The 22,894-nt window shown below is 41.4% G+C and overlaps 1 protein-coding gene across 1 annotated transcript in view; it reads right to left on the reverse strand.

Annotated features, from left to right (window-relative positions):
• LOC125642936 (arylacetamide deacetylase) overlaps positions 1–13,699 on the reverse strand; it is a 112,857-nt gene extending 99,158 nt beyond the window's left edge. The window contains exon 1 of the mRNA XM_048864897.2: positions 13,295–13,699. Within this exon, the coding sequence (XP_048720854.1) occupies positions 13,295–13,486 (192 nt within the window). The 5' untranslated portion in view covers positions 13,487–13,699. The remainder of the gene's footprint in view (positions 1–13,294) is intronic.
• Between the last annotated feature and the right edge of the window lie 9,195 nt (positions 13,700–22,894).

Below are 22,894 nucleotides of genomic sequence, written 5' to 3' on the forward strand. Positions count from 1 at the left end.
TTCTAAATGAATGGCTCCAGCCTATTTTCAAGGCAGTAAAGAAAACACACTTTCCTGGACACACACAAAATGCATGCAGCCAGCATGTTGCCAAGTGTAATTAATAGTCTGTCATTTCGTCTGAAGAAGATGACAGCATCAGAAACAAAACAAATAAAAAACCAATTACATGTGCTGTTGGATCAGGGTTACAAAAACACTACTGCTTATGGATAGCCCATGCATTTTGGATTTTCTTGCTCTATACAATTTCCTTATTTCCTCATAGGATTGGATCAATTTCTTTCTGATTATGGAAGTCACTTATTGACAGAAATAGTAGGGTACAACCCACATTGAGAAAACAATCACATTGACTAATATTTAATTCCATGTAATAAAATAATCATTTTCTCTTTTTTTGTCATTCTCACACTGGACATAGGAAAACATGCCACACTCTACACTATTTTTTGCAAAATCTATGATCTGAGGGATAAGTTCAATGATGGTGGGAATGCATTATTTCAAACTCTCCGAAAAGAGAAGGATTACTAATCTGGGAGGAAAAGATGGAGCTTGAATGATAAGCAACTCACCCATTCAGGTGCCAAAAACTAGCTAAGGCGTTCACCAAGGAAGAGAGGAAATGTCAAAGGGCTTTGGATCAGTCACTTCAGAGCACTGATCAAAGTCATGCATGTGGTTGGTGACAGCAGTGACATAGGGTCAAAGTGGAAGCAATAACTGGTATGAGGAGGAAGTTTGGGCAAACAAAGAAGGGTAAAGAGGAGAGAAGAAAGAGGGGTAGCAGTGAAAGAAGAGTTGAAACTATGCCAGAGACTACAACAATAATCTTTACCCACTATAACTTGCATAAAGTGAGTAATCCCTCCCCAGATTTTAAAAATGTAATAGCAGAGACAGCACAGAAGTGAGGTCTCGGATGCTCAAATAAATTGGTTAGTCTCTAAGGTGCCACAAGTACTCCTTTTCTTTTTGCAAATACAGACTAACACGGCTGTTACTCTGAAACCTGACATTACTAAATGTTTTTGGTATAACATATTTATGGACATACAATGAAGAATGACCTTGCAAATACAGACTAACACGGCTGTTACTCTGAAACCTGACATTACTAAATGTTTTTGGTATAACATATTTATGGACATACAATGAAGAATGACCAGAAATTAAAAACAAAACTATGGCTCTCAAATTTCATTTTCAATCATAAATGAATGTTTGTTTTGTGCTGCCCTATCCTTGTTCTTTTATTTGATCAGTACACTCTGAAAGTAAAATCTGTTCTAACAAAAACTGATTGCCTTATATAGCCTCAATTGGTGCAAATTGGGGTAGCTCAGTAGATGTCAATGGAACTCTGCTGATTTACAATAGTGACGCTCTTGCCTATTGCCTTCTAGTCAACGTGGAGCAGAATTGCACTTTTGAGGAAAGCCTGGGGAACTTGCCTAATAAAGATAATATCCTGAGCAACTTTCACTGGGATTTACAGTGGCCAATGGGTCTTGCCCAGTCATTGCAAGTGCAAATTCTTAAGGTTTTACTGTATTCAATTCAACAAAGGCATTTCTAAATGGTTGCATGTCATTTCAAATTGCAACCTGTCAACTGAGACCTCAGTTTGTTGTTTTTGCTGGATTCTGGTTAGTTTATAAGATCTCTCTCTATATGTTTTCAACCTACACAACACATTACATATGCACAGGACACAAATCACATTCTACTATGCGCTCCATGTGCCAAGTCATGTGATTACTTCCATGGTTATGTGGCTAAGAGCTTAAAGGGGAAAGAAAAACTAGTGTGTTATATTAAGGAAAGAATTTCTCTCTCTACACTTTAATCCCTATTTTTAGATATTGGGAAGCTGATAGTAATTTAAGAAAAAAATCATTTGGAATTAATGTTTCCCATGAAATAGCTCCCCAGTTTATGTGCCTGTAATTTCAAACATTTGTTGCAATAATTCATTACTGGGTTCTAATTGCCATAATCCTTGCTTTTGGCTGAAAAGGTTTAGGCAGACTGATTTCTGGTGGACTCCTCCCTCGGAAGAGCTCCCTGGCCTCCTCTCTTCAGCCCTTTTGTAAAGATTCCTGTTAACTGGCTCTTTCTTTGGGACAGTCCCTTTTGGGACTAGTAGTTGCTACAGATGGTCAGTCTAGCTTTTTAACCCCCACATGCTCTTCCTTCCTCTTGGAGTCTCTACCTTTCCTCCCAGAAGGCCCTACCAGGAATACAAAGCCAGAGAACTGGCAAATAGCCAAATGTGGATTTAAAAAAAAATAGAGAAAAAAGAAAAGAAAAATACCAGCCAAAGTTTCAACAAAAGCAAATATATTATTCCACATCACAGTTTCATTATTCCTATCTGAAAGGTTGCTGCCTGACAATGTTTTTCTCTAGTGAGGCCAAGAGAAGGGAGGGGTCAGAGAGTGGACATGCCGAAGTGCAGCAGGCCAGACAGATATTAGCTAACTCTCATTCTGATTAAACTGCCTGGAGGGATGAAACAGCCCCATAGCACGAGCTGTTGAAAAGGGTCATTTTTCCTTCTGCTTGGTTCTGTTTGTTTCCTCCAAATGTGTCCATCCAAACAAAACTATAATCTAGGACAAATGAGTATGGTGAGGGCAGAACTCAAGAGTGTTCTCAGGGGTCTTTGAACTATACCTCACTGTGCATAGTTCTACCCACAATCCACTCTAAGACGGGACAGCATTCCTCTGCAGGTGCCGGGGGGTGGGAACCATTGCAGTAGCTAAAAATGAGCCCAATATTGTGAGGCCCAGAGCACCTCAACTTCCATGCAATGGGAATCCAGGCTGCTTAGCAACTTAAAAGGATCAATTCCTTGGGTAACTTTCAACTGGATTTTTTTGACCTATAAGAACTTGTCCACCATTCTTGCTGTAATTGTGTTCTCTTTGCTTCATTATAATAGGTATTCTGAATCAATAGACTACCGCTTCAGTTGGTATTAGAGTTTGCTCCACTGATTTGGACCATAGTTTTTCCTCCAGTAATTTTATTTATTTCTTTTGGCCCAGGACTTGTATTATTTTCCAAGAACATTCATACACATACCTTTCCCATGACTTGGGATTTGAGTTTCTCTCCCCTGTTGCCCTGCTAAGAGGTTGTATATGTCTGTGACCGGAGTCCCAGGGGAGCCAACTGTGGTCACTCAATTAGGGTGAACTGCAAAGAATGGAGCAGACAATCCCCAAAGCTGGTGGATATTCTGATACTTAGATTTATCAAGCCAGCACAAAACAGCTTCTATATTGCCTCACTGGTTACCCAGAAGTCAAAAACACAGTTCCCTTAAAGTAACCCAGCCTCAGGCCTCCTCCCAGATACCCAAGTCAACTATGATGAGAATTACTGAAAATCTTATTCATCATATAAAAAAATTCTACCGATCCCAAAGAATGGGACACATTACCTCCCAGGTTAATGAATATTTCGGATCTTACCCAAATACATGCTTACAGCCAATTCTTATTAACTAAACTAAAATGTATTAAAAAAAAAAAGAGAGAGCGTATTGGTTAAAAGATCAGTATGCATACAGACATGAATACAGTCTTGAGATTCAGATTCATAGCACAGATGGTGAACTTTGTAGATGCAAAGTGCTCTTTCAGAAATAGTTCATAGGTTATAGTCTTATGTTTATACACAGGGTGGTCCAGTTAGGACCGGGAACTCAGTCCTTATGGCTTAGGCTTCCCCTGCACCAAGCCTCAAGCAGATCTGAGATGAGAGCATCAGGTCCCAAGGGACTTTTACACAGTTTTCTATCAGCCACTTGACCATACAGTCCTGAGCGAACAATAGGGTTTTGATGTAACCTTCTGTTTCCTAAGCCTCACTAGTAATTAACTACATGGATTAACATAAGACAATTTATCCATAAAACAGTTTATCACAAACTTTAAAGAGACACATAGACAATGACATTTATTGCACTCAAGATTTATCTAAATGTTAATATTCCCTTTTGATCTTTGAATCAACAGCTATAGTGTCAGACAGGTACTGTCTGATTACATGGCTAACATTTATGAGTACACACATACAATTAGTATCACCCTAACTTCTAACAATATAGGTTTGCATTTCAAAGTTGTATTGTATCAATCAAAGTTGTATCAATTTAGCGTCAAATGGCCCTAATTACCATTTGCATACTTTCTAACATGTCTTTAAAGGTTGGCTTTGGGTTAGTTAGCCTTAGGGTGACCAAGTAGCAAGTGTGAAAAATCGGGACAGAGGTGGGGGGTAATAGGCGCCTATATAAGAAAAAACCCCCAATATTGGGACTGTTCCTATAAAATCGGGCATCTGGTCACCTTAGTTAGCCTGCAAGCTGTTTAACCTTTCCGGCCATGTGTTACACTTTGCTTTAGATTTGTTGCAATTATAAAACAGTGGTAGCAATAACGATTTGCATGGTTATATCTTAATTAGACAATGTCACAATGTCAAGACACTTAGAGAGTGACTATAATTGTGAACCACAAGAGTAGATTTTGCTACAGTTTGTCCTAATCAAGCTAGTTGGAGAGCAAGTGAAGCACACAATACCAAAAAATATGTAACATGGAAGCAACAATGTGCAATGCACAAACTAGACTGTTTAGAAGAATTAGTTTTTGCAAAATTAAAGTTCTCCTCATTATCATCCTAGATTCTTATAGTGGATTTTAGAATATCTGCAATTGCTTTACAAAAATACAAAGGACCTGTTCCAGTTCCCGCTGAAGTCAATGGGAGTTTTGTTTGAACAAGAATGCAAAGCTAGACCTACAGAGCTCCATCTTCTTGCCACCCTTTTCCCAAAACCACACACACTCTCTAGATATTTTAGTTTTCTCCCTTTGCCTCATTGCTAGGGCCCTACCAAATTCACAGCCATGAAAAATGTGTCACGGACCATGAAATCTGGTCTCCCCCTGTGAAATCTGGTCTTGTGTGTACACGTATGCTATACTATACATATTTCACAGGGGAGACCAGCGTTTCTCAAATTGGGGGTCCTGATCCAAAAAGGAGTTTCAGGGGGACTCACGAGGTTATTTTACGGGGGTTGCAGTATTGCCACTCTTACTTCTGTGCTGCCTTCAGAGCTGTGTGGCCGGAGAGCACCCAGCTCTGAAGGCAGCTCCCTGCCAGCAGCAGCGCAGAAGGGTGGCAATACCATACCAGGCCACCTTTACTTCTGCGCTGCTGCCTTCAGAGCTGGGCAGCCAGAGAGGGGCAGCTGCTGACGGAGGGCCCAGCTCTGTAGGCAGCAGCACAGAAGTAAGGGTGGCCACACCGTACCGTGCCATCCTTACTTCTGCTCTGCTGCTGGCGGCGGCTCTGCCCTCAGAGCGGGGCTCCCAGCCAGCAGCCACCGCTCTCCAGCTGCCCAGCTCTGAAGGCAGCACCGCCGTCAGCAGCAGAGCAGAAGTAAGGGTCACAGCACTGCAACCCCCCTACAATAACCTTGTGACACCCCCCCACACACACACCACACTCCTTTTTGTGTCAGGACCCCTACAATTACAACACCTGAAATTTCAGATTTAAATCGCTGAAATCATGATATTTATGATTTTTAAAATCCTATGACCATGAAATTGACCAAAATGGACCATGAATATGGTAGGGCCTTACTCATTGGGTCATTTTATTTCCATTGGTGCAGACAATTGAGAACTTGGAGCTTTAGCTTCCCCCAAAGAAAATTAGGGATTGCATGAAAGGAAATCCTGAGTTTGGAACAGAAGCTCATTTCTCTCACTTTATTAAAACTAGACAACTTTAGTCATTGTACAAAACTACTAATTAAAGCAGTAGTCAACAAATTTTTATTCATTATTATTATTATTAATATTCGATCACTTCTCTCCAAATAAAAGAAAGTTGTCTACATCCCTGATTTGGAATGGAATTCCTGAACGTTCCAAACTTACGTCTAAATAATTTGAAAGTGTTTTGAAAGCTGAATGTTCTGATCTCTTGGTAGTCCTCCTTAAAGTAGGTGTTCAGAAGAAGAGTTGCAACAAATGTAAACACTAACACTGAAAGCTACTGTTTATACTGAGCTGTCCAGTAAACTTCTGAGAGCAGCAACAGCAGAAAAACAATACCATCATCTACTCATTCAAAACTGGACTCCTCTCTAACACATCATTGAAATATCCAGATAGTATAAGGCAATACTATTCTTCCTTCTGTAGCACTTATTCTTGCCATCCTCTGCTTCTTAACCCCTTCTTTATCTCCTGCAAAATATTAAACACACTCTTATATGAAATGTTAAACATCCATTTAAAAAAAATCCAAATAAAAGGAACCATGCATAATCTATGAAAAATTCTCATTTTACTTACTATGCCAGTGAAAATACAGGAAAACAAATTTTACAACTTACCAAGTAAAAAAGCCTTTTCCACAGGGAAAAGTAATGTGACTAGAAGGATACTACAAGGCTCCAAGTTCTGAGACGTTCTTACATTTTTCAAATATCTTAATGATTGCATAGTAGAGTGCTTTGTGTGTTTAAAAAAATACATTGGCTAGAGTTTATTCAGCATATGCATCACACAGGATTTTCTAATTTGCCTACTTTCCATTTTATAGTATAAGTTTAAATAAAGTCAGATTTATAGTCCACTTGTTGCCATTTTGTCTTATTTCTCTTACTCCACTCTGTTCCTTCCTCTCTCTCTCTCCAAATATTTTTCTCTGCTTCCACACCTCTGTCTTCTTCCCTTTCCCTTTTTGGCAAGCCTGGCTCTCACCTGCCCTTGCCAGATCACTTAGCTTCTTCCAGTCCATTTCCTTCTTCTGCTGCTATTCCCAGCACAGCTCACCACTCCACTCCCTGATACTTATGAAGCTCTAGAAAACTGCTCTTAGAACAAATGCAGGGGATGCTGAAAGTTTTTAGACAGCCAAATGAAAATCCTCTACACAGGGTCAGGTCCAAACTCCTTCTTCCTCCACTCAGCTTCTAATGCCTCTTCCCCACTCTGTATATTTCATCCCATGTCCCTACGACCACACACATGTAAAAGGGAGGATGTAAGGTCATACTTGGCTCAGACTGGGGGTTCATAAAAAGGATTTACAAAGCCTCAGAAAAAGAGATACGGTTCTGAGCTTGTTTTAAACAAGGCCAATGGAAACCGACATTCCCTTGCCATGTTTGCAACTCAAAAGTTTAAGCACTGTGCTGATGGTGGAGAACCTGGACAGTACTATGTCTGTGTGCTTTCCTAGCAAAGACCATCACAGGATGAAGAAACACATTGCTAACTGGATAGCAAGTAGTTAAGCAATATGCAGTTCAGTAGAAATGTATGAGTACAGTGTTTGCCCTGGGCATTTTGCTGACCAGGGTGGCAAACATTTTGACTGTTTCCCAACCCTAGAGCAATAGAACGAAAAACAGCCCTGGTGACTCAAGGCCCATTAAAGTTGGCACCCAAGATGACTGCTCTGCTCTCCCATCCCTAAAACTGGCCCTGTGTAAAACAGTGTGTTACAAAAATCCTCTTGCAGAGACATCAAAGGTAATCATAGTGGCCATTTCCTGGATATTATTAAATATATTCTGCTCATAATATATATGCTCATAATAGGCCCCACGTTTACCAAAATATTAATTTACATTCGTGTAATAATTACACTCTCTGCTGTGCAACTTTCCCATGTTGTCTATTATATTGCAGCAACAACATGTATAATGGGAAAGTTGCACAGCATATTTTAAAGTTATTACACCAGTGTAAACTTAAGTAAAGAAACGTGGGAGCTGTCAGATCTAATCAAACATTTAATGTCTCTTCACTCCAGAGCTCAGCCAGACTTCAACATGCAACATTGCTAAAAAGCCAGGAATGAAAACTGCCCTGCTGTACCTCTCCTAGTTATAAGAAACAATTTCCCAGTATCTAAGAATGTATTTGTTGGAATTCTACATTAATTACTCCCTGCAGTCAGGAGAATGGTATTCATAGAACAGCTATGTAGTCCCAAAAGCAGACATACACGAGGGGGGGGGAGGAGGAAAGCATATTTCCTGAAAAGTTAAAACTGTAAAGCCTGCAAGATTTCTCAGAGTGGTCTATAAACTGCAATAAATGATTCTTTAAGAGAGCCTTAAATCTTGTCTACATAAGAAAGTCACACTGAGTTAGCTAGAGATTTGATTTAAACTGGTGCAAAAAGCTGTGTGGTCTCTGTTATTCCAGGTTAAAAATCAGGTATTTCAATTTAGTTTGAGTTGATTAGGGTCTATAACCAACTTGAAGTGGGCTACCCTTAAACTGAAGTAAGTGTCCATACAAGGGTTCATCCCAGTTTAAAGCTTTTTTTTTTTTTTGTTAAACTGATGCAGCTTTCTCATGTACACCAGGCCTTAGATATATACTTTATATTTTGAAAGGAGATACAGAAGCAACTGGGGCGGGGGGAGAAGGACACACACCAAAACCCCCTGTAAGTGATCCCATAATTTGAGATTTTATTCTCATTTATTTAGAACATGATGCTCCCCTCTGCTGTCACAAGTACTTTTAGTTCAGGGGGTGAAAGGGAGAGAATCCGCTCTGGTACGTGATCCTCATTTATACCAGGGGCTCCAGAGATCCAGCTATGTGGGTTTGGAGCAGGCCAGCTGCTCTCTGCAGCATGCTCTCTGAAATATTTCTATAGTCCTCATCGCTGAAGATGAGTACCTCTGAGGTATTTTAAGATAGATACCACCACTAACATACACCTTTCTTCCTTCTCAGCCTACAGAAGAAATGTCTTGAATAGCTTACAGGGCTACGTGTGGTTGAGAGTGAGTATATTGTATACATGAAGAACATACTGAGGGAAAGTCACGTCAAAGCATTGTGTTTTTCCTTCTTTTGAAGGAATGAGTTCTTTAGGGTAGGTCCAACTCTTGTGAAAGTTCTGTCTCCAATGATCACAGGTCTCTCCTTTTTAGTTGATAGTTTCCTTGTTCTAGTGGAACAGAGTTGTTGTGGGACAGGTGATCTCTCACATAGCTAGGGCCAAACCCATAGAGAGCTTTGAATATCAGGACTCAGACTTTGAACTGGAGTCTGTATTTATTGTCAGTACATAGTGGGGTCATATTCATCGTTACCTGCACCGTTATGCAGCTGGACTGCTGTGTTTTGTACCAGCTGGATCCTTTTCCAGGTGTATGGTTTCATTCCAAGGTCATAAATATGTGGACTGCTGCAATGGCAAGGTCTGTGTCCAATAGGATGGGCTAGGATCTTCTTGCCAGTCACAGGTGGAAGTAGGCAGGCACAATAGGAAAACACCTTGTTGCTTGGACAAACTCCCTGTACCTCCTTCTGGCTTAAATAGGGTGGTTGGACCAAACTTTGGGGCTGGGCGATCCTCCAATCAGATCTCCATGAGTGGAGCCTTGGCTGAGGCTACAGTCCTACTAAAGCCTCAGTCCAGCAGGCTTCAGCAGACACTGGGTGGAGGCCAGCAGCAGTCTGGGGACTCCCAGGCCTGGGGTCAAGACCTGGGACATCGTACAGAGACTGTAAATAGTGGAAGATTGTACAGAGGATGCAAGTTTTCTGAAGTGCTTTCCTCTTCCTACCATCATCCCCTCAATTTTGCCTTGGTTAAGCTTTAGCCAGCTGCTATTCATCCAGGTAACAATTTTAGTTAAGCACTTAGAAATCTGGGAGATTGTGGATCACAGAAGTGCAAGTAATGGATGACATGTTCTACTACTACTACATGCTACAAGGGGCCACAGCAATGGTTCCCTCACCCCACCTAGCAATATTGTTAACCTATCCAACTATGCTCTCAGCCCAGCAGAAGCAGCTGTTCTATCTCGGGGCCTCTCCTTCTGCCCCTCCACCCCCACGAACATGATACAGTTCTGTGGTGACCTAGAATCCTATTTTCGACGTCTCCGTCTCAAGGAATATTTCCAAAATACCTCTGAACAACATACTAATCCACAGAGGTCTCCCTGCCAACACTACAGAAAGAGGGATTCTAGATGGACTCCTCCTGAAGGTCGAAACAGCAGACTGGACTTCTACATAGAGTGCTTCCGCCGACGTGCACGGGCTGAAATTGTGGAAAAGCAGCATCACTTGCCCCATAACCTCAGCCATGCGGAACGCAATGCCATCCACAGCCTCAGAAACAACTCTGACATCATAATCAAAAAGGCTGACAAAGGAGGTGCTGTTGTCATCATGAATAGGTCGGAATATGAACAAGAGTCTGCTCGGCAGCTCTCCAACACGAGTTTCTACAAGCCATTACCCTATGATCCCACTGAGAGTTACCAAAAGCAACTACAGCATTTGCTCAAGAAACTTCCTGAAAAAGCACAAGATCAAATCCGCACAGACACACCCCTGGAACCCCGACCTGGGATATTCTATCTACTACCCAAGATCCATAAACCTGGAAATCCTGGGCGCCCCATCATCTCAGGCATTGGCACCCTGACAGCAGGATTGTCTGGCTATGTAGACTCCCTCCTCAGGCCCTACGCTACCAGCACTCCCAGCTACCTTCGAGACACCACTGACTTCCTGAGGAAACTTCAATCCATCGGTGATCTTCCTGATAACACCATCCTGGCTACTATGGATGTAGAAGCCCTCTACACCAACATTCCACACAAAGATGGACTACAAGCCGTCAAGAACACTATCCCCGATAATGTCACGGCTAACCTGGTGGCTGAACTTTGTGACTTTGTCCTTACCCATAACTATTTCACATTTGGGGACAATGTATACCTTCAGATCAGCGGCACTGCTATGGGTACCCGCATGGCCCCACAGTATGCCAACATTTTTATGGCTGATTTAGAACAACGCTTCCTCAGCTCTCGTCCCCTAAAGCCCCTACTCTACTTGCGCTATATTGATGACATCTTCATCATCTGGACCCATGGAAAAGAAGCCCTTGAGGAATTCCACCACGATTTCAACAATTTCCATCCCACCACCAACCTCAGCCTGGTCCAGTCCACACAAGAGATCCACTTCCTGGACACTACAGTGCTAATAAACAATGGCCACATAAACACCACCCTATACCGGAAACCTACTGACCGCTATTCCTACCTGCATGCCTCCAGCTTTCACCCTGACCACACCACACGATCCATCGTCTACAGCCAAGCTCTGCGATACAACCGCATTTGCTCCAACCCCTCAGACAGAGACAAACACCTACAAGATCTCTGTCAAGCTTTCTTACAACTACAATACCCACCTGCAGAAGTAAAGAAACAGATTGATAGAGCCAGAAGAGTTCCCAGAAGTTACCTACTACAGGACAGGCCTAACAAAGAAAATAACAGAACGCCACTAGCGGTCACCTTCAGCCCCCAACTAAAACCCCTCCAACGCATTATTAAGGATCTACAACCTATCCTAAAGGATGACCCAACACTCTCACAAGTCTTGGGAGACAGGCCAGTCCTTGCCTACAGACAGCCCCGCAACCTGAAGCAAATACTCACCAACAACCACATACCACACAACAGAACCACTAACCCAGGAACTTATCCTTGCAACAAAGCCCGTTGCCAATTGTGCCCACATATCTATTCAGGGGACACCATCACAGGGCCTAATAACATCAGCCACGCTATCAGAGGCTCGTTCACCTGCACATCCACCAATGTGATATATGCCATCATGTGCCAGCAATGCCCCTCTGCCATGTACATTGGTCAAACTGGACAGTCTCTACGTAAAAGAATAAATGGACACAAATCAGATGTCAAGAATTATAACATTCATAAACCAGTCGGAGAACACTTCAATCTCTCTGGTCACGCAATCACAGACATGAAGGTCGCTATCTTAAAACAAAAAAACTTCAAATCCAGACTCCAGCGAGAAACTGCTGAATTGGAATTCATTTGCAAATTGGATACTATTAATTTAGGCTTAAATAGAGACTGGGAGTGGCTAAGTCATTATGCAAGGTAGCCTGTTTCTTCTTGTTTTTTCCTACCCCCCCCCCCCGATGTTCTGGTTTAACTTGGATTTAAACTTGGAGAGTGGTCAGTTTAGATGAGCTATTACCAGCAGGAGAGTGAGTTTGTGTGTGTATGGGGGTGGGGGGGATGTGAGAAAACCTTGATCTATGCAGGAAATAGCCCTACTTGATTATGTAAAGAGTTGTCACTTTGGATGGGCTAGCACCAGCAGGAGTGAATTTGTGTGGGGGGTGGAGGGTGAGAAAACCTGGATTTGTGCTGGAAATGGCCCACCTGTTGATCACTTTAGATAAGCTATTACCAGCAGGACAGTGGGGTGGGAGGAGGTATTGTTTCATATTCTCTGTGTGTATATAAAGTCTGCTGCAGTTTCCACGGTAAACATCTGATGAAGTGAGCTGTAGCTCACGAAAGCTCATGCTCAAATAAATTGGTTAGTCTCTAAGGTGCCACAAGTACTCCTTTTCTTTTTGCGAATACAGACTAACACGGCTGTTCCTCTGAAACATGTTCTATAATAACTTGGTAGGTTCCCTTTCCATGCTGGGGACATATTCCATACTGAGTGAGGTATGGAAGGTGCAGGTGCAGTGGTGATTGTGAGAACCTGAGAGCAAGAAGCCAGGAGCCAATGGAAAAGGCCCCCAACATAGGCCTTTGCCTTCAAAAAAGAATTAGCAGGAAACACCTCCAGTTCCAATTCTCAGGACTAATTAATATAGGGGTGAAGGGATCCTTATGAAGTAAAGCAATGAAGTAAAGCAAAATGGAATTATAGTGTTGGAGACCAGGAAAGTATTTTGTACTTAAATCTGGTTCTCCATAGCTGAAGCTCATGTTGAGGAAGAGAGGCCAGAGTCCAAACTGTGTGCAGTGGCAGAGCTGATCTGTACTTTGAGTATTAATCCAGGAGTTCCCGCATAAAAAGCTCTTAAAGACTTAGTAGAAAAGTGATAAACTTCCTATAAACTTTTTTATAAAAAGACATCGGATAGAATTTAGGAGATAATAAAATCCCTGAGTTACAATTCTATAGAATGGATAAAAAATAAAACAAAAAGGAAGGAGATTGTTCTCCATAAAAATCTTATAAGATTTTCAAATAGTTTCTATATAACTATTAAATTTCTATATGGCCATCCAACATCTTGACCGATGAAAGGAAACATGACAAAATCAGTCAGTGGTGCTTGACAGTAGTGTGGGAGAAGAGCCCAATGCCCAAGCAACAGACCCTCCTACAGTGGCTACAAGTCTACTCACCAGATGGAGGTTGGAGCACACTCTGCTTCCTGGCTTGCCTATGGCCCTTAGCCTGGGATCTCCGATGGCTCTCTGCAACGACTGCGCCAGCCTTGACCCGGCTTCTCCAGACTGAGCGGTTGCAGACAGGGTTCTCCCAGTTGTCAGTGGGAATGTTGAATTTCTTGAGACCTTGCTTGACCTTGTTGCCATATCAGAGCTTTGGCTTTCCTCTGCATTGCGGGAAGTTCTTGAGTTGGCCGTAGAGCACAGTCTTAGGCAGATGATCTTGAGGCATGGGCTCTACATGTTCCAGCTACCAAAGCCTGCAAGCATCCAGTGTAGTCTGCAAAGACTGTAGGCCAGTTCTATCAAGGATATTGTTGTTAGTGATCTGTTGGTCCCAAGCAACTCCAAGGATTTTTCTGAGACAGTGAAATTTCTATAGATGTGTATTAATCTCACCTTAGTACTCAGTTTCTCCCATGGCCTGTCCTGCCCTTCCCCAGTTCAGTACACATCCTAGTACCCTACTACATATGTTTTAGAAAAGAAGCGGTGAGTAGAGGTTTCTTTTAGCATTATGAATGTGCAAGGGAGTATACTGCCCATTTTGAATAGAGCACAAGTTTTGAGCTCAGGATTGTTGCAGTCTTCAAGCATAGACCTTGTTTTCAACCCATGTGAATGCCAAGATAATTTGCTCTAATTCTGGCAAGGAAGAACCACAACACAATGACAGGTAAAAGGAAAATAAAAGCTTACCATTCAGTTGAGTCCAATTCCCAAAACTCCTCTACAGATGGTATTTTGCCTCTGTACCGTTAACTGTGGTTAAGATGAAACTGTAGATTTGATTTTTAGCTGGCTCCAATATGTTTGCATAAAATAAATAAGTGTCTGAATGAAAAAAGCATTGCAAATACCCCAGGAAACATAAGGCAGCTGCTTTTCACTTTGCAATCAACAAAAAATGGGATCCCATCACTAACAAACCCACAAGCTGCTTTTAAGGGCTGCAAGCATTTTTTTTGGCAACTTAGCTGTGACTTCACAGGCACATATAGAACAGATTCTTCCAGTCAGCCTGGATGATACTTGTAAAATATGACATAAAAAGAAACCTATTGATCTTAATTTGTGAGAATATTACCATGTGTGTCAAAAATAAGAATTAACCCCTACCCCCAGCACACACATGCACACCCCTAAACTGAGTAGTTTCTAGTATAGAAGGAAAGATTGGTGTTCCTATCCTGCTGCTGTAGGATTGGGGAGGGGGGGAGGATTTTGAGGAAAGGGCGGGTAGTGGGCTACTTTGCCAGCTCCCTGTCAAGGCTGATTCCCCACTCTGGCACTTCGATTGCAGAAGACGGGGGCCAGCAAGGATTCTAAAAAGTAATACTGGCCACTCCAGGCTTGTATTAAATTCCCAAGGTTACAGCTTTTCTCTGACCTTGGATGGGTAGATGCTGCCACCACCCAAATGCAAAACCCTTTGGAACTCAGGAAGGCGCACTTGGGAATTCCTTCCTGTGGGGTACCCTCAAGCCCTTTCACCCCCATGCTCCCCATTCGGGGAAGAGCTGAGAAAGGAAAACAAAGAAATCAGCTGTTGCCACCAGCTAACTAAAAAAAAAATCTGCACAAACCTCTGAAGACACAAAAATCCAAATCCTGTTCTTAAAAAAGGGTAAATTTTATTAAAAACGAAAAGAAAGAATACGCATCTGGATCTTAGGCTTTTACTAGATTTAAAAATCCCACTTACAAAAATTAAGCATCAACAATTACCTTCTTAAGGTCCAGCTTAAACATTACAAGCAAAACAAAAGCATTTGGGGTTAGCACAGAAGAGTCCACAAGCCTTACAAAATAAAAGAAATAAACCTAATCACGTCTTTCTAGACATTTCTGATCTACTTACATATCTGGGTTTCTAAATAAGCAATTGTAGGTATGAGTCTGATGATTTTCATACCTGGCCTTCAGCTTCTCACAGCATAACTGCTGCCCTGTTCCCCTCTTCCCCAGAGAACCACAACACAGACAAAGGGAAGTTTTTTCCCAATTTTAAAAAGTTCTAGCCCTCCCATTGGCTCTTTTGGTCAGGTGCCTACTCCCTTTTTTTTACCTGTGGGCTTATTTAACCCTTTACAAGTAAAGCAAGTAGAGAACAGCTACCAAGAAGGATTTTATAGCTAAGCGGCTGGCTGGGTGCCCATAAAAGGAAGCTTCCCTGCGCCCCTTCATTTATCACACCCCCATTCTCCAAAGAGTGCAGGTGAAGAATGGGCCAGCTGTGAGCTTCCTAAAAATGTTGGTTAAAACCCACTGTTTCTTCTGAAACGACATAAGGTGCCATGAGTGACAGTGGGGGGAAGTCTGGGGCCTGTTGTTCAAAATACATTCAGAACAGAATTACCCTGTTTGGAATGTCACAGTAAGGTGTGTGACTTGAATACATTTCATAGACCTGTACCAGGCTTGCCTTCAGTTGTTCTGAAATGGGAGAATCTTTTCTGTTTTCAGCTTTTACCACAAGTGTATTTTTCAGTACTACAGCTTCTGAGGTACTTTATAGTGAGTCTACTGGAATGAGTTCATGTTAATGTATTTTCCACAAGACTTCAAGGATTAGAAATCAGAACGCTTACATTTATTTTCTCTTACCTGGAAGAGTGGAAGTGAGTGTTTGTGTGCCTTCCAAGAGAAGAAGGGGGAGATCATTGTTGTAGAAACATCTGGCCATATCCTCAGCTGGCGTAAACTGGCAGAGCTCATTGAAGCATAATATAACTCTGACTACTAGAGAATTTCCGATAGATTAAAAAAAAAAAAAGACAATGCAAACAAAACCCATTATGTTGAATAAATGAGTTGAGATTTTAAGAATGAATTAACATTTCAAGAACTAGTTGATTACTTTTAAAAATAAAGGTGCCAAAGTTAAAATAAAAAGTCCTCTACTTTTGCAGCTGAACTGAACACTCCTCCTTACATTCTCTTCCTCCTGGTGCTGCTACTGGGCCACTCCCCCGGGGCCTGTTAGAGATGTCAGCATTATACTTCGAATAAAGCTGCTCAAATAAGTGAGTTTCATCAGGCTCAGACACCAGATTTAAAACTCCTGCAACAGTCCATCAATATTCCTAGATAGTAGAAAGGGAACTAAAGATGCTTTCGTAAGTTCCTTTCATGTTTTGAATTAGAATGTTGGGGGAAAATTTGTGGGCTGGTAGTAAAGAAAAGTTAGTAACACCTGGTTAGGGACGAAACAAGCCATTACGTTTTTAGTTTGTTTAAGGAGAGGTCCTGAGCAGGAGAAGAAAATGTGAATATTTTGTGTGTGAGAGAGAGAGAGAGTTTAACTTTTTATTTCCATAAAGAAACAGACAATGAAGTACAAAAAGGTAGGCTTACAGCTTGTCTGTGTTTCCAAATATCACATATTTCCCAGGATCTCTCTGCAATTTTACAAAGCTGCAAGAGCAGACACTAAAAAACTAGACAATATTATATAAGCATAACATATTAGGGTGTAGGTAACCATGATAAAATAGGAAAGACATACATGAATAGGGACAGGAGGAAAGGAGGACAACAGATAGGTAGCATTCCTGTACAATAAATACAAGTATCAAGCGGGGATAGGAAAGGATTACTGGTTATTCACCCCTAGTTTTTGGAAACTACCAGTCTAACACCAACTGTGACTAGATGTACAGCATTTTTGACTGTCTGCTGCAATAGACTGCATCAAGTGGTATGCACAGTATTAACATTACCATCCTCCACAAAATTCAGGCATGTATTTTGTTCATGCTGGATGAAGCATATGGAAGGGTGTCAAGGTTCCTCCCCCACTCTGAACTCTAGGGTACAGATGTGGGGACCTGCATGAAAAACCTCCTAAGCTTATCTTTACCAGCTTAGGTCAAAACTTCCCCAAGGTACAAAATATTACACCCGTTGTCCTTGGACTGGCCGCTACCACCACCAAACTAATACTGGTTACTGGGGAAAAGCTGTTTGGACGCGTCCTTCCCCCCAAAATACTTCCCAAAACCTTGCACCCCACTTCCTGGAAAAGGTTTGGTAAAAAGCCTCACCAATTTGCCTAGGTCACTACAGACCCAGACCCTTGGATCTTAAGAACAATGAACAATCCTCCCAACACTTGCACCCCCCCTTTCCTGGGAAATGTTGGATAAAAAGCCTCACCAATTTGCATAGGTGACCACAGACCCAAACCCTTGGATCTGAGAACAATGAAAAAGCATTCAGTTTTTGACAAGAAGACATATAATAAAAAATAGAAGTAAATAGAAATAAAGAAATCCCCCCTATAAAATCAGGATGGTAGATATCTTACAGGGTAATTAGATTCAAAAACATAGAGAACCCCTCTAGGCAAAACCTTAAGTTACAAAAAAGATACATAGACAGAAATAGTTATTCTATTCAGCACAATTCTTTTCTCAGCCATTTAAAGAAATCATAATCTAACACATACCTAGCTAGATTACTTACTAAAAGTTCTAAGACTCCATTCCTGTTCTGTCCCTGGCAAAAGCAGCATACAGACAGACACAGACCCTTTGTTTCTCTCCCTCCTCCCAGCTTTTGAAAGTATCTTGTCTCCTCATTGGTCATTTTGGTCAGGTGCCAGCGAGGTTACCTTTAGCTTCTTAACCCTTTACAGGTGAGAGGAGCTTTCCCCTGGCCAGGAGGGATTTCAAAGGGGTTTACCCTTCCCTTTATATTTATGACAAAGGGCATAACAAATGAGTTTATTTTTAAATGGCTTTTTATTCTTTAGACACATGGGAACAAACCAAAAACAGAAGCAGATTTCTAGTTTAAACCTATTTTTTTTAAATAGGAAGGGGAACAAAAAGTTGGAGGAACTTGTGGCCTGAATCTGTGAGGTGTTGTGTACCCATAACTCCACTTGAACTTAATAGGGCTTAAGACCTCTCAGGATCAGACTCCTAGCACTTAACATGGCTGCCTGACATGCTCAATACATGTTATAAAGTATTATTGTCCTATAAAGTGTTTGACTCTTTGACACTGTGACAGTCTGACAATATCCTAAATAAACCTTATGGAATTAAGATCAAATTTGATTGAATTCTGGTATTAGCATGCATGTAGCTTCCTTTGTTGTTTTTAATGTGTTTTCTCTGTAATGCTTTTTTACCTTGCGAATAAAGTGCTGTGTTGTATCTTATAGCTGTTGCACTTACACCTGTTAAGGCTCTCTGAAGAGAAAGCAAGCAGGTATCCTTGGGCAACGTATCTGTGCTGGGAAATACACAGTGTAGGCAGGTACCTGTGCAGCCTGGAAATTCCCCAGTCAGAAGGGAGAGGGACGCGGGTCTCCACTGAAGAGAGGCAAGAGCTGGGGAGTTGCAAGCCTAAGATCAGGTGCCGTTGCTCGGCCACTAAGGGGAAATACAGATGCAGTTATCGTCAACTGTGACAGACACCATCAGTAAGATGTTATTCCATTATACTTCATTGCAGAGACAACATTACAAATCCACTCCAATACATAGTAGCATAACAGAACACTGGGGTGCCTTGTGACATTCTGACCAATATCTGCTGTGGCTACACGTACTCCCACCACCACTGGAAAATTACTGAAATAATTTGGGAATGTTTCATCTGTTTTTGCAGAGGCATTACTGCACAGTAGAGCAGCAGCAGCCCAACAGATGTACACATTTTTACAATAATTTGCTGATGCTTGGGTGTATCTTTGACTTTTTCTTTGGTTTGTGGAGTTCAGACCAGACACATTGAAGGTGACATGCTTAGCCTTTGAAGAGAAGCTGTAACCCTCTGTGACAATGCTTGGGGCAACCAGGACTGAGAGTCACCTTATTACCCCCTGACTCCAATGAAAGGGAGTCTTTCTTGTGGTAGCTGGGTGTCAACTCTCTACCATCACCAGACTGTCAGCCACTCTCCTCTGGGCTATCCCAACCTTGTCTTAACCTTAACAGTATGTGCACCCCTGTCCCCAAGTCCCTTTGCATAATTCCCCTGTGATATCCATCCCCTGAACCCAGGATACTCACAGAAACCCCAGATCCTCAACCCCAAAGGAACAATGTCCCCCAGTTTATCAGTTTCACCTTAAATCACCACTCCTGCAGACCACACAGTGCTTGTGAGCACTTATAATAAAACAAAAGTAAAGCTTATTTAAGAAAGAATAGAGAGTTAGCTGGAAATGAGCACAGTGGAAATAAACGCTTACAATACAAAATAAAAATCACAAAACACAAACCTGGGTCTACACGTACCAATAGGTACCTCGCCTATCTAATACAGTAAATTCTCTCTCCCCCCCTCCCCGCCAAATTTCAGTCTATTGCATAGCTGGCTCATTTCCCAGAGAACCAGGATCCAAACCATTATTGAAAGCCCCCCTGCTCCACAAAGGAGTTTTCCTCAATGAATTGATCCAGAGTGCCTTTCCCTATACTCTGTTATACTGCAACAGTCTATTGTCTTTATTCATAGCCTGGGCGATCTCCTGCTTGTGGTAATGTTCCTTTTCACCTCCAAGTGGTTTTGATAGTTTGCAATTGTCTTTTATGGTTATCCATTGACTTTTCTGGGATGTGGCAAGGTTAGACAACAGAACTTCACTTTACCTCGCCAGCTGACTATGGAAGGGTGCCAACTCCCTCTTGCTTGAATGGGTGACCACCAAGAGAGATTATCTCTTGGTGACTAATTTCTACTCCAAGTCCATAAAGCATACTTTCAGTATAGCTACATTATTCCTTAATTATTACCCATGCATACATCTCACAATGATTAGGAATCTTGACAGGTTATGAGCTTTCTGTAGATGTCTTACAGCATATTTATCCATAAAAAGTCATGTGTAAGGTATCTGTTTGGTGTAGTGAGTTTGTCAAATCTGAAGTGAGGAGTTTGCAAAGAACAGGGAACCCTTTGCCAAGGGGGCTCCATGTCACACCCTCGCAACCCCTGTAACCTTTTAATCAGTACAGCTTCAAGTAGACAATTAATTTAAATGACCATAGTAAAGGAGTTATGAAGCAATGATGGAGTGGGTAGTCATAGATGGCAGAAAGTAAGGGACAAAACAAAGCAGATGAGAGTGGTATTAAATTGATTTAGTTGGGGATTGGTCCTGCTTTGAGCGGGGGTTAGAGATCCCTTCCAACCCTGATATTCTAAGATTCTATGAAATGTAATGTTACCCCACAAAGTTACACTTGAACCTTCTACAACCACATATGGTCCAGTCTTATTTTCAAGATTGAGAAAAGTCATTGACATATCAAGAATTGTACATAGATACAACACCCCTTCACATCAGACAGACAAATCAGTTGAACAGAGGGCCAAAAGGGAAAATGTTTCACAGATTCTGGCAGCATTTTTGCATTCTTGGTGAATAACATACTCCTCTGGTGATTGTAATCAGCTTTCTTTTCATCAAATCTATTTCAGTGGAGTCATGTGGTCTAATGATCTTCCCAAGCATTTAGGAGGACTATAATTTCTGAGAAAAACGAGTAAAAAAATTTTTTTTAAAGTTATCCCACTGGAGAAACTGTGAAACAACCCAGTAATCTACACCACCCACTCAAAATCCTATCAATAAAATAACACACACTATTAGTTTATACTAACTGGAAGATTTTACTGTCTTTTGGCAAAGAAAGAGCAAAATGTGGAGTTTAGCCAAGTCATCTAAGGATAGACACTATAACTTTCATAGCTATTTGAAGGGTGAAAACAACAAAGAAATAAATTATATAGTGTAATACAGTGGGCTATAGCTAGGACTTGCAGGATTAAGTTCAGGGAGATCTAGTGTAGATATTAGGAAAACTTTCTCATAGCAAGATTGCAGTGTGGAATAGTGTCCCAACAGAAACCACGTTGCTTGGTATATAACTAGCCTAGAAAGAGGGCTAGAATATATTCTTCATGTAGCTAGCTACTCTTCATAGGCAAATGGTTGGACTAAATAGAAATTACCCAGCAAGAAGAGATCTGATTAATCTTGGAGCCCAGTTTTCAGAGTGTATAAGAAGAGAAGTACACTTTATGTTTGTTGATTTTTTAGGACTGTATTCTGATATGCTTGTGAGCAAGATGAGTTAGCAAAATTTATTTATTTTTTTTTAAATACTCAGCAAGGGATCAATCCACTCAAGTGTTTTGAGAAAGTGTGCTCATTTTGTTTTGGCTCACTCCAGTTCTCTTTCTCCACTCCTATCAAAGATTCAAATCAAAAAAGAAAAAAAATATTTCCACATGCTGAGTTAATACATATTATAGAGCTATGCACAACACAACAAAACCAGGGGAAGAATCCCCATTTCAAGGCTTTCCTAAAAACCTGGAACTTGGCCTAGGTTCTTGACTAATGTCAAGAATCTTTCAATGATTGGGTCAAGTTTCAGTTTACCTGCTCAATCCCCACCTTTGCTTTTTGATATATTCTCAGATACAAAGGAAATCACCTGGTACCCTTTACACAAACTTCTCACTTTCCATGTATACTTGGTTGCTGGCCAACTACCACTACAAGCTCAGCCTCTTCCAAATGCTACAAAATGTGCCTATTCTCCTCCTCTCCTCTGCCCCCGCATCTTCTGGCTTTGGAGATGGGGGATATAAAGTAGTTTCTTCCCTCCCCCCCACCAAATAAAATTCATTGAAAGTTCTGGGAGTTGTATGTGGGTAAGATGCAGCAATACTTGCAGCTGCTGAACCAAAAAGATTTCCCCCAATTGCCACCAGTGTTGCTGCATTAAGTTAGAGCTGAGGCCCCTGTTGAGCAAGGTATTTAAGCACATATTTAAGCAGCCCCACTGAATAAAATCCTGGCTCTGTTGAAGTCAATGGGAGTTTGCTATTGACTTCATTTTGGCCAGAATTTCACCCAATGGAGCTACTCATGTACTTAAATATCTTGCTGAAACAGGGCATGAAAGATGCTCCAGAATCCAGTGCACTATTAGAGTCCAAAGCACAAAGGACAACTCTTGGGATTGCAAATCATGCATCAAGAATCAGAACCAAGAGAAAGGGTTCCAACAAAACCATGTATCCTAAATGAGCCAAAGGGGAGAAGGCTTGTTTCTCCCTCCCACTGTGTCCTGAAGTGCAATCCAGCTCAAAGTGTGGCTTTTTTTAATATTGATTCTTGCCATTTGTAGCTATTGAGGGTTTTTGTTAAAAGCCTATTAATTTTTACTGCATTTTTTGCCTGCAATTAGTTGCTGGCTCAAGTGGCACTTAGACATGTAAACGCTTGTTTTGTGGGCACACTGATGCAGTTAGACTCTCCAAAATTAATCTTGGCACCAGCAACCAGTCCTGGAGGAGAGGGGGAGGGGAAATCATGTGCAAAATTGGAAGGGGAATTTTGCAAACTAGACCCTTAAGTATCCAGTAAACATTTGCTATTGGTCGTGACAATTTTAATGCAGTTTAAATTTTGGACTGAAACTACTTGACAATGCCTCAGAATAAAAATAAGCATTTTAATTGTGTCATAAAAGAGAAGTAAAACTAAGCCTCTAGCCATTCTTTCTGCCCCATACAAATAAA

This window comes from Caretta caretta, chromosome 9, assembly GCF_965140235.1.
Source record: "Caretta caretta isolate rCarCar2 chromosome 9, rCarCar1.hap1, whole genome shotgun sequence".
NCBI classification, from domain to species: domain Eukaryota; kingdom Metazoa; phylum Chordata; order Testudines; family Cheloniidae; genus Caretta; species Caretta caretta.